This window comes from Mauremys reevesii, linkage group 1, assembly GCF_016161935.1.
Source record: "Mauremys reevesii isolate NIE-2019 linkage group 1, ASM1616193v1, whole genome shotgun sequence".
Lineage (NCBI taxonomy): Eukaryota > Metazoa > Chordata > Testudines > Geoemydidae > Mauremys > Mauremys reevesii.
Genome location: NC_052623.1, coordinates 304,802,628 through 304,815,749, shown reverse-complemented (window position 1 = coordinate 304,815,749; position 13,122 = coordinate 304,802,628). Strand labels below are relative to the sequence as shown.

The 13,122-nt window shown below is 43.6% G+C and overlaps 1 protein-coding gene across 2 annotated transcripts in view; it reads right to left on the bottom strand.

Annotated features, from left to right (window-relative positions):
* Positions 1 to 13,122, bottom strand: part of NELL2 (neural EGFL like 2) — a 221,853-nt gene that overhangs the window by 79,990 nt on the left and 128,741 nt on the right. For both annotated transcript variants that reach the window (XM_039505120.1, XM_039505129.1), the window contains exon 13: positions 11,611 to 11,736. In XM_039505120.1, coding sequence (XP_039361054.1) covers positions 11,611 to 11,736 — 126 coding nt within the window. The remainder of the gene's footprint in view (positions 1 to 11,610; positions 11,737 to 13,122) is intronic.

Here is a 13,122-nt window from a genome sequence, read left to right as displayed (position 1 = left end):
TAGGCCTCTCCTGCAGGAGCAGTTTGTCCACTGGAGTGGGGACTTCACGGGCAAGGGATGGTCTGAAGAGCAGCAGTGAGGGTGAGTAGGGCAGCTCCAGTTCCTCCATTCACAGAAGGGGCTCCAAGCAGCCAGGAGTCGGAGAGTGCCCTTGGAGATGCCTGAAGACTGAGGTGGAGTCCACACGTCTGGCTGGACCGAAAGGCGCAAAGGTGGTGATGGGATGGGAGCTGTGTGTTCAGGGGACGGCTCCACACAGACAGGTACTGGTGCTACCGGTAACACCGCCGGATCACTTTTTCATTTCACTTTATCCTGTAAGTGGGGAAGCTTGGGCACCAGTGTGGCAGTGTCAGCGCACAATATCTCACCCGACCTGGCCTTGCTTGGGAAAGATACACTGCCCTTAGAAGCAGTCCTCGACAGGGACTTGCTTCTATGCCTATACAAGTGCTTCCTACTTTCATGCCTGGGCGTGTCCGGGACTGCCAGATCTGAGGCATGAAAAGTGCTGGGAGGAGCGTTCACTGCCGGTGATGGATGCTGCACCGCCAGTTCCCGGATCCAAGTGGGCACGTGGTCTCATGGCTTCCTCCATGAGATATTTCCTGAGGGAAAGTTCTTGCACCTCTGAATCCAGGGTGGGAAAGATTTACAGATTGCACAATGAGCAGCAATATGAGCTTCCCTGAGGCAATACAGGCAGCGCCGGTGATCGTTGCTCATCAAGAATGAGTGTGGGCATGAAACACAGTTTTTAAACCCCAGAACGTGTGGCATGGTCCCTTGGGGCGGGAGGGAATGGACCCCAAAAGGGGTAAACTCTTGGTAGCCAGCGAAGAACTAACAGTTATATATAACTATCTACACAAAAACAACAGATAAGAGCTAGGAAGAAATTGACTAGATTACTCTCTTAGTCAAAAGACCAAGAGCACGAAGGAACAGTGATTCCAACTTGGGCCATGCAGTGCTAAGAGGGAACTGGAGAGGTGGCAACCCACACAGCCTTTTATAACCTCATCTGAGAGCATGAGGAGATGCATATTGCATTGTGGGGTCAACGGACACTGGTAGGGAAACCTTCTGACTCTGGCACATAGCACACATGCGCATCCCCATGACTGGAATACATATAGGGACCACCAAAGAAGAACTAACAAAACACAACACACTTAAACCACTCACATTCAAATAAATCTCTCAGTCACATCCCAGAACCCTTAATACACCTTCTTCTTGAATACCTGGGAGAAAAGATGGGCTTTGCAGCATTTCTGGAAGTTTAACTGATCTGAGCTCAGTGGAACCAAGAATGCACACCTTGCTGTCAGCTTTCTCACAAGTAAGCCAAGGAAAACTTGAGCTTGAGCACCATTATTGAATGCACCTGCTGCCGAATGGCACAGGGAAAGAGATCATCTCTCAGGCTGTAATGTCTCAACCCATTTAGCAACTCAAGTCAAAAGCAACACCTTGAACTCTACATGGAAGCCCATGGACAGCTGTGTTATGCATCAGCTTCAGTTCCTGAGCAGTATCATAGTTATCTAACTCCAAAGTGACAAAACATAGATAAAGGTAGCAAGAGCCACATCCAAAAGAAATAGCTACATTTGTCTCTCTAGAAGCAGATGGTGAAAAGTACTCCATCAGGGGTGCTCTTTTTTCCAGTCATCCAATACTAGCTCCATTTTATCTTAATGAGGTCACAGCTATTCATCATCCAAACTGTTCCAGCCACTGGCTTATTTGTTCCCACCACATCCGTTGGGGAGAAGAAACAGAGAGAGAGAGACACACACACACGTAAAGACAGGTGTCATCACCAGAGCTATATTTTCTTATGAACTGTCCCAGAGGCCTCTTATATATTATAAAACTAGGAGGGGAGACAAGACAGAAACTTTGGGGCAGAAAAACAAATGCCAAAAAACTACTATCTAAGACCTCCTTTCTAAAAGAGACTGGAGCCACTAAAGTTTAACTCCGTTCACTTCCATGAGGAACTACAACCATTATCAACAAGGCATGTTCTAAAAGAAATGGCATGGACAAATAATCATCCTCCACTACTTGGAGAGGATCATTTCCCAATCATTGCTCAATTTATCTCCCATATCCAAATTCACTTGGACAAATTAAATATGAAAATTCCTGAGTTGTTTCTTTACAACCTTCTCAATAACCTTTGCTGGAAATGGAGATTAGACATAGGTCAATCAACATATTATTCCCTAAGTAGGGCTTCACAGGGCCTCTTTGAGACTGACAATCTCCATTAGCAGTAGGAATAATGTCTCTCTGCTGGCCTTAATGAACCAATGTGGGCACATGTCCAACATAGAAATAGTAGCCTGAAGTACTTTCCCAACAGTTCCAGAAGATTGTCAAACGATACAAGCTGAAACCCAAACAGAGTCGACTTTGTTATTGTATTCTCATGATATTACTCAAAAACCAAAGCAGCAGACAGCTCCATCCAAATCCAAGCGATTACATTCAAACAGGCATTCAAAACCGGATGCCTGGCAACCCTCTGCTCAGCTCTGGGCTGCAAGAAGATGCCTATCTCTGACTGTGACCCACAGTTAGGAAGTCCTCTCCTGGAGTTAATGGAGTAAGTTGTTTCTTGAGCCTGCCTAACTCCACACAAAATGGCCAGAGGAGTGGGAGGTGATGCTCACCTTATAACTATTAGTCCAGTGGTTAGGATACATACCTGAGACCCAGGTTCAACTTCTACCTGATGGAGAGAAAGGATTTGAACAGGTATCTCCCACTTCTCAGGAGATGGCTTTAACCACTGAGCAATGGGATACTCTGATGTGGGTCTCCCACAATCTCTTCTGTTCCAGTTCAGATACATAATTAAGGAGTCACTGGAGCAGGGGCCTGGACCATAGGTCTTCCACCTCTGAGGCGGGTACTCTAACCATTAGGCTATAGAGTCATTCTTACTCTTTCTCTCTGGTCCAATGACTATGTAAGTATTTACCCAAGATGGAACAGCTTCAACAGGAGACACTGAGGGAGACCCACACCAGAATATCCTCTGGCCAGTTTTGAATGGGGCCCAATATGGTAGGCATGTTCTGAACACACCTACTGGAATTGGCCTCACAGGCAAGTTAGTGGACAAACGCCTATCTTCCCTTGGTTTGTGGATCACGCTGGGGCTTCGGCGAGTGAGGCGTCTGGACAACTACAGGGAGACAGCAGTGCACATGCCTGGAGGCAGAAATAAAGGTGCCTAAGGAACTTTTACAGAAAAATGTACCTGCTGAGTAAGGATCAGCACCTACAGGGTTAGGTGGCACCGAGCAATGGTGCCTAAAATTGGGACTTAGGTGCCTGTGTGTCCCTTTGTGGATCTAGGCCCAAGACAGGAGTGGGAGTAGGAGATAAACAAGCATTGAGGCTGGCATCCTTGGTGGAGCAAAGAGGGTGAGGGATATGCACTAAAATAAGGTCCAAGATATACAATATGTTTTGGTGGAGTATTACAGGCCTTTCCCCTACCTTGCTGTTTTCATTCTTCAAATAATTATGAATTAGTATAATTGACTGTTATCACAGTCTCAGCTTTCCGCACATTCTTATCAGCATGTAGACAAGTTACACTATGAAAATTTCTCTCTTTAAATCTTTCCCATATGTCAAGTCAATCTCTCCAGATCCTCAATTATTTTATTGCTGTTATCAGAATTCCTTCCAATTTGCCAACAGATTTGTGGTTTAATTTAATTTAACAAATATGCATAGCTTCCAAAATTGCAGAGAACTTTGAGCCATGTACATGACTCACATGCTGTATAGGTCTGATCCAAAGCCCATTCAAATAAATGATAGACCTTCCATTGACTTCAGTACACTTTGGATCAGGTCCTGTATGGCTGAGATCCTATAAAATAATTGAAGATCTACCACGTTCATTCCTTGAATATGTGAGGGCCATCCCTTTACTTTATTTAGTGCCAGATTTGGCTACCCTCACTCATAATGCCCACTGAAATGGCAGAATCTGACCATTTAATCACCTCTGAGCCTTGTTTTTGGCAGCCACATTAAACATTTTCTGAATAGGTAATTTCCAAAATACTGATTTCTTCAGGGATATAATGTCTAGTTAAAATATTTTGCATTTGCTGCATCAAGTTTCTGTTAACATAAATGGGAATCTTTGCAAAAGAGTTTAAAAACAATATTTTTGAAGTGGAGAATTCTATCATCTGCTGAGCATATCTACACATAAAAAAGTATGTGTAGCAGGGCAGTTACCCCGCTTTGGCTCAGCAACGGTTAAAAGCCAGCCCTTGGAGAGGACTGGGGCTGAGAGCGAATCAGAAAAGGCTGAGAGGCAGCCAATCAGGGCCAGGCTGGGCCCTATAAAAGGGCTGCAGGGCCAGAAGGCAGTCAGTCAGTCTCTTTCTAGCTTTGGAGAGAGATGGACCTAACTGCCTGAAGGAACAAAGGGTACCATGGACAGAGCAGTGCTGGGAATGGGCAGGCTGAGCTGAGGAGATCAGGCCTGATGACCTCCCAGGCTGCGGCCTGATAGGAAGGCCTGGAGAGGTACTAGGCTACAGGAAAGGCAGCAGGTCCAAACCCCCCTTGTCAATGATGAGTGGCCATTACACTGCAGTCTGCCCCAGTGAACAGGGACTAGATGACGACTGGCAGTAGAAGAGCTAATTCCCAAGACAACCAGCAGGAGGCCCTGCACCACTGAGTCTCACTTCACTACAGTATGCAATTGTTAATAGGTCAGAAAACTCATCATCACAGAGACTTTAAGGAGTAATTCATTCCTTTTACATAATAATGTTCAATATTTGTTGGAAGACACACTCTGAATACTGTTTAGAGGAGCTCTTTACAATGAAGTTTCATGTATTAGAAAAACAATTGCAGTACATAGCCTACTCAAAACTATCTTGCATCAAAAGTTGGCACTTGAAGGATAATTTTATATACAATTTTTCACTAGTTTCTTGAAAGACTGAAAAAAGTGGGTCAGAGGAAGAGAGGCATGATAGTACTTACTGATAACACATAATAATGTTCACGTAGCCTCTTAGCATGTGTTAGCCTATTTTGCCATTTCATTTGGCCTCCAAATTTTTTCCTTGTAAAAATGAAAGTTGCACCCAAAATTCAAGTGCCACCTGACCAAGTTAAAACAGAAAAAGAAGACAAATTTCTCTGGAAGATGCTTAGCAAAAGGTTATGAAAACAGGCACCAATTTTACTAATATTTATGCAACTAATGTTACACATGTGCAGTCCCAATGAGCTCAATGTACCTACTCACAAGGATTGTTAGTCATGGGATTAGGATAACTCTCATAGATTTTCTCCATTAGAAAATAGGATAACTCCATACATTTTCTCTGCCCCCCAACATAGTATCTTTTGGGTCCTGTCCAGCCATGTGAAAGCACAGGTACTTGCTCAATACGCTAAGGATGGGACACATTTTTTATGTCTTGCATTTGCTTTTTGTGAACCTCTTGAGCATTTGGGTGAAGATCAGCACTCATCTCCCATCCAAACTGCACAGGGACTTGCAAACTTAGTCTCTGAATAGAAAAATAGTCCCTGAGCAATAGATTCTGGGGTGAATATGTTTTTTGATGATCCAATCTATATAAAACTCACTACTAAGACAACTGCAAACAACAAAAATCTTACATGTATGCGTTCACTACCTCTCCTGTTGTGAAAATCAAAATGGATACAGATATAACGTAACATTTCCATAAATATGCCATGAAGAGATTTTGGTTGCTTTGGAGACTGTTATAGCTAAATTGTTTCTTTTGTGCATAGGACTCTGACAGAGACAGATAGTACAGATTTCTTTTTAGGCTTTTCATCTAAGAAAAAATAAATTCAGTCTCCTTGCTTCTATGCACCTGTTCTGTTATGAGCAATGACTGCTGAGTTGTGTGTGTGTGTGCATGTAAGTTTCAGAGTGGAGCAAGTACAACATTTTATATTAGTCTGTTATCAAATGGAACTGAGATAACTTATTCATTTTATCATCAAGATTCATACCTCTGTTGCAGCCACCATGTGCAAATAATGACATATTAATGTCAAACTGTGGAATGTTTTCTTCCATATAGTTTACTAACGTTCCTAATTATGTGCCACAAACAGTTTTGAGTTCAACTCACAGTAAGTAAGCTATTACATAGACACAAGTCAGTTTTTATATAACCAAAATTATCAATCATCATTATATAATGAAATGCCACAAGTGCATTTGCTCACACAGTGCTACAATAGATGGTGAAAGTTGCAATACACTTGTCGAAGTTTACATTTAGGAACCCGAAGTGAGGTTGCGGGGGGGTCAGTTGCTGCTTATTTCCCATATTCCTAACATTCTGAAATGTCTGCCCTTCACTTCTTTGTTTTCTTTATCAGTTTCAGAGGTGCTTCAGCAAGCACCAAGCATCTCCCACAGCATGAATGGAGACATGACTAAAGCGTTAGCTACTGAAGAAAGTAAAGTAGAGCCAAATACCTGATTCAGTTGTACAGCATGGTAAATCCAACAAAAAGTGCACTAGTGCAAAGAATGCTTATTACACTTGCTATAAGCACAAGCATTGAGAAGCCAGGACAGGATTACATATAATATAACCAAACTGTTTACTCTTGTAACCTTAGGATAGGGTTGCCAGGTGTCTGGTTTTCAACCGGAACACCTGGTCAAAAAGGGACCCTAGTGACTCTGGTCAGCACCACTGACCGGGCCGTTAGAAGTCCGGCTGGTGCGGGGCTGGCAGGTTCTGTGCCCAGCTCCGCCTGGCTCCTGAGAAGCAGCCAGCACATCCCTCCAGTGCAGGGGTGGCCATGGGCACTCCACGCATTGCCTCTGCCCCAAGCTCCGGCTCCATAGCTCCCATTGGCCAGGAATGGTGGCCAATGGGAGCAGAGGGGGTGGAGGCAGTGCATGGAGCCCCATGGCTGCGCCTCTGCCTAGAAGCCAGACATGCTGCCTGCTTCCTGGGAGCCGCCTGAGGTAAGCACTGCCCAGAGCCTGCACCCCTTACCTCCTCCTGCACCCCAAATCCCTGCCCCAGCCCTGAGCCCCCTCCCACACCCAAACTCCCTCCTGGAGCCCACATCCCCTCCTGCACCCCAACCCTTGCCTTGCCCAAAGTCCCCACCTGCACCTCAAACCCCTCATCCCTAGCCCCACCCCAGAGACCACACCCCAGCCAGAGCCCTCACCCCCCCCACACACACCCCAACCCCTGCCCTAACCCAGTGAAAATGAGCAAGTGAGCAAGGGTGGGGGGGAGAAAGCAAGGAAGGGGGAATGGAGTGAGCAGGGGTGGGGCCTTGGAGAAGGAGCGGGCCTTGGGGAAGGGTTGGGGAAGGGGGCAGGGGCGGGGCAAGGGTGTTCGGTTTTCTGCTATTAGAAAGTTGGCAATCCTACGGCCAGATCTTTGGTTGCATAACTCTAGCAACACCAAGCTTCCCTAAACCTGGCACTACATAGGAAAGGGGATTGTGACCAGGATACCCAGATTCCAAGGCAATCTTTGGCTGCTGGAACATGTTGGCAGTTGGTACAGCTGTTGGTCGCCAATACAGTTTAGAACAATCTTTAAGTTCAGATTAACCTCACTGATGCTTTCAGCTACCTTTAAGAAGAAACGTGACCATGACTTGTCACAATGCAGAGGACTGAGATCCACCAACACCTGCCCACTGCAGTAATTGCAGGAAATGGATCATGTATAATAAAGTCCAGCTGATCTTAATAGATTGTAAAAATACTTTTAGTAGCAATGTCTAAATTAATATTAAAATTGCAATTCCATTTACAGTTCATCTTTCCCACTTCCCACTCATCTGTACCGGCAAATGCAAGGTCTCTGTACTCACACTGCAAGGTACTAGAGATTCACTAACCCTGATACAAGGCTGGTTCTTAGGGTGAAATTAAAATAAGGAAAAGTTGAAAATTCTTCAGTTAATATGCTTGGCCTTATTCCCATAAACACAGCAAGTTAAATACTATAGTCTTAACGGGTTCTTTAAAAAATGGTGATTACATGTAAATCAGGTTCTCCGCTCTGTAATGAATACTTTTCTTTTTCCCCACATTTCTTTTCTGTCGGAATAGCAAATCTTGGCTGCCCTTTTTTACCTCAAGAACCACTAGCAGCACAAGAAAAAAAACAGATCCCATTCAAAATTATTTCATGATGCAGTGAACTATCTTGTTCAGACCATAACCTTATAGTTACACTAACCATGAGAGCTGCTGCACTTAGAGCAGTTGGAAATTGTCTGGGTGCTCAAAGGTGAAATCTTTGACTTGCTCCTCTTCACAATCATAATGGGCAGATGACAGTGATGTACTTACCAGGAGTGAAAAGAGCTTATTTTTAAGACTGTGACTGTGACCACTTCTGTGCTTTTCTACTGTAAACAAATTTTTGTTTTTATAAACATTTTCTTTCTCAAAATCTAAACATCATTTGACTGGCTAAATGCCATTAAAGTTCTCTTTAAAATATAGAACACAATACATGGAAGTATAATGGGTTTTTCTGTAAATTGCACATTTAAAAAGTATTACTGCCTGCTATGGGGGAAATGGTGTTTCTGAAGAGTCTGCTGTATCTAAACATAATAACCCAGACTAAATCTATTGGACTGTTTACAGAACATCACATTATTATTTCTTTTCAGCAAGTGCTAGCTCTCTCCCAGCATTATTCAGCACCGCTGTATTAAACACATCTTGCTGGAACATATCCTGAACCAGTGTTTTTGCTATTTAGAACTCCCATAGGTTCTTAGAACACAATGAATTTCTTCAAGGCAGTCAATGTTAAGTACCTTAACAGTGGATATCAAGGAAAATCTCCGCAAAGAACATGTTAAAGTAATGATGACGTACCTTCATTATTTATGTTCATAACACCTATCAGGTTTATAACTGGGGGAAGCAGTTCACGTGAATGACTCAAAAATTAAAAGTTAGTATCTGAAGCACATTATTAAAGGAATATATGGCAAACCCACTGCAGAGATAAATTCGTGCTCCCATCACCATGGTAAGGCTACAGCAATCTCATATGTAGATTAATGGTCCTTCTACCTGCTTAAACAAATTGCTGTAGTGAAAATGCTTTCTGTGTCAGGAATACAGGCTAATAAAAGCATAAAGTGCTTTTTACGGATCAAAGCAGTTGACTTAAAAAGTAATCTATGTATCACACAGATTTTTTTTAAATAATTATCTTTTCAATCATTCACGTTTAGAATACCTCATAGTTGATTGAAATGCAATGGAGGAGCCTCATAGTTCTCCATATTTCAATTAACTACTAATGGTTGCATTGGAAATGCTCAGAAGTAATTGAAAGACTAGAAGAACATAGTACCTCCATAGAATGTATTCCTAATAGCTTCTCTAGTTGTCATTAGTAGAAATTTCACTGTCAAGAGACACTGCCTTCTCAGGGTAATATCACAGCATCAAACAAACATATCCAGTGAGGCAAATTCACTCTAGAAGAACCTCTTGTCCCAGGGTGGGTGCTTTTAGGAAATATTTCCAAAACATTGCAAGCTGCACTGCTGTTCAGACACGGGTGTGTCACAAGCAGTCACAATAGCTAAGGTTCCTCTCAACCTAGAGATGTCTGGGGAGCCCTGTTCAATCCACTTCCTCCTGTTCTGGAATTTCCTTCTTTGATCAGGATGGGCAGAAAGTGCAGAGTGGGGTGGGAGAGGGATGGAGAGAGGAAATAATTAATCTTGTTATTTCAAAAACTGTGGTTGATTCCATTAGAAATTCTATTATACTTATTTCAAGATGTGGGACAGAGCTTGGTTTGGAGATGCTGAGAAAGGCAATGTCTAGTGAACTTCTAGCCAGTTTTAAAATTTGGTAGAGGCTTCCAGGTTTTTTAAATTATATTTTACAGCTATGCATTTCAGCAAATCTGGGGCACACAGAGAATCCTAGCTGCAAGATATTCTCAGGTTTCAACACTCTATATGCATGAACTTACAAGGGTGACTTCAGGGACAGAATAAATTAAAGAGACCAGTGTACTAGATACATTCATTTCAAACACTAACTTCCATTTACAGGCTATATCAATCTAGAGCAAATGAACTCCAAGAAGGTTTACAGCACAAATATTTTCTTTTGCATAAAGAACAAATGGATTCCACAGGTGAAATAAAATATCATTTTTTCCCACACACATTTTTCTCCACCAAATGAATGTCCCACACCTTTGAATAGCATCTGCCCTATCTGTCTAATGTGGAAATTAACAGGCCCCTCCCAGGAGCTGCAGCAGTCAGCATGGCTGGGAGAAGTAATCCCTTTTAAAATGTTGCTTTATTAGATTTTAAATGATCATTTTATACCCAAAATTGGTTTTTAATAGAACAGAAGAAGGTGAGACCAGAGTTGTACTGGAGGAAGCCCACATGGGGCTGAGTCTATTCCGAGAGGAAGATAGTGGCACAGAGCCAGAGTGGAAGTTGTAGAGAGGTGGCAGATCCTGCACTCCAGTGGCACAAAGGGGAACAGAGTGCTGCCCTGGGAGTGCAGTTGTGGACACCCTGATATAGGAGAATCCCAAAAGGAAGAAAAACACGCATCTAACACAGCACATTTAGCTCTGTGAGAGGTCATGCAAGCTCCATTTAGATGGTGGATAATGATACAGAGAATGATACAAAAACAATGAGGAGTCCGGTGGCACCTTAAAGATTAACAGATTTATTTGGGCATAAGCTTTCGAAGTGGGTTTTTTACCCACGAAAACCCAAATAAATCTGTTGGTCTCTAAGGTGCCACCGGACTCCTCATTATTTTTGTGGTTACAGACTAACATGGCTACCCTCCCCCGATACTAGATAATGATACAGAAAGGCTGCAGGCATAGTCCTTTGTTGGAAGTGGTAGGGAAGGTGCACCACCCAAAAGGATGACTCCTTCACAGGGACTCCCAGTTCTCTAAGGAGCGCAGGGTGAGTGTAGCCACCATGCTACACAATGTCCACTCACCTCTGTGCCTGGCAAGCTCTGCGGGCTAGTGGGAAAGCCCCATTCCCCACTCCCTCCCTCCATATTTTGGAGACTAGTGCCAACATTGTTGCTAGCCTCCCATAAACCTTGCACTCAGGAGACACAAGGACAGCAGTTGTGCCCTGCCCTTGTGTTAGGGGTGCAAAAACCCACAAAGTATCCCATATTATGTCCTATGTGGAAGCTGGGCACCATCTGGCCCTATAGAATTACCATAGTGCTCTTTTCCCTTGTCAGGCTCTCTCATCCAATCCCCTTTTCCCTACCAATGCAAGATAAGAAGTGTGTATTTAATACAGCAAGCTGTCTTGGTTTCTATATTGAGGAAATGATGCAACATGTGTATGACTTGCAATATGCACTAGCTTTTCTGAAAACTACTTCTGTAATTATTCTGGTGCTTCTTTTGTTGTATAGAATTTTCATATAAAATAACAAGTTAACTAGAACAAATTTTAGAATAGTATTTGAGGGTATTAATATGACTATCAGTTATTTTCCTTTGATAAATAATCAGCTCCTACCTGTACAGGAGTAATCATCAATTCGTATGTATCCTGTTCTGCATATACACATGAAAGACCCCGGTGTATTTACACACATGGTATTCTCACGACAATAATGCCGTCCTTCAGCACACTCGTCAATATCTGTGAACAAAGCAGAAAGGTCAACTGATCAAATGATGCTGAGCTCTTCAGAACCACTCAGTATATTGTCCTATTCGCTTCCATCAGTACTTAGCAGGACTAAAAAGTTGCGTGAACAGCAAAGCATTTTGGAAAGTTGTTAGATTCTCTCTTCTAAAATAACTGTTTGAAGTGTTCAAACAACAGGAGCAGCGTGAGCTTTTTGGGAACAGCTGTTAGTGGAGGTACAAAGAAGATTACATCAGCTTAGATCTTTCCGAACTCCTTTTGAAATGTCTGTGTTATTATATCTCTGATTTAAATAAAACCAGCACATATCTAAGGGCTTGAAGACCAGACTGACTGCACAGGCACTGCAGTGTCATTAATCGCTATATAGTCTACCTTTGATCCAATAGATATCTTTTGTTTCTTTACCATAAGGAGGCCAGTGATAAGTCCTTATCGGATACCGGAACTCATTAAAAGTTTTTCCTAGAAACATGAAGTCACCAATTGGTAGTTTATTAGATATGTAGGTAGATACTTAGTCAAAGATGTGAACCTTACATATGAGCCTGAAAGGAACTTATTTATGTGGAGATCTGATATGATGGAGAAATTTGTACCCTGACAAAATCTCAGAACAGACTGAATACCTGCTGCAATGTTAATTCATAGACCAAGTTCCTGGTACAAACTATTGTAGACATGGAGCCTGACTAATCTGGGGCTCACTAGGTACACAGTACTAGTTTAATTTCTGGTGGCATGATATAATGGAAAAAAGAGAATATGAAGCACAGGCATATAGACACAGCAACTTCTGCACATTATTTTATGGTGTTTGCTGCTGCAAAAAAAAAGGACTATACCAATTTGGGAGTGGTTAGTAGCACACTGTGTAATGCTATCAGGTTAAATATGACCATGTAGATCACTGTTGCTATCACCAGGGCCGCCCGGGGGGTGGGCAAGTGGGGCAATTTGCTCGAGGCCCCGGGCCCCACAAGGGCCCCCAGGAGAGTTTTTTGGGGCCCCTGAAGCAGGGTCCTTCACTCGCTCTGGAGGCCCTGGAAAACTCTCACGGGGCCTGGGTCCCCGGAGTTTCTTCCGCTCTGGGTCTTCGGCGGCGGGGGGTCCTTCCACTCCAGGGTGGAAGGACCCCCCGCTGCCGAATTACCGCCGAAGACCGGGTTGTGCTTCGGCAGCAGGTCCCGCTTCGGCGGTAATTCAGCGGCGGGGGGGGGCCCCGTCGTGGGTCTTCGGGGCACTTCGGCGGCGGGTCCCAGAGTGGAGGGACCCCCCTGCCGCCGAATTACCGCCAAAGCGGGGGCTCCCCGCCACCGAAGATCCCAGGCCCCCAGAATCCTCTGGGCGGTCCTGGCTACCACTGTTATATAACTG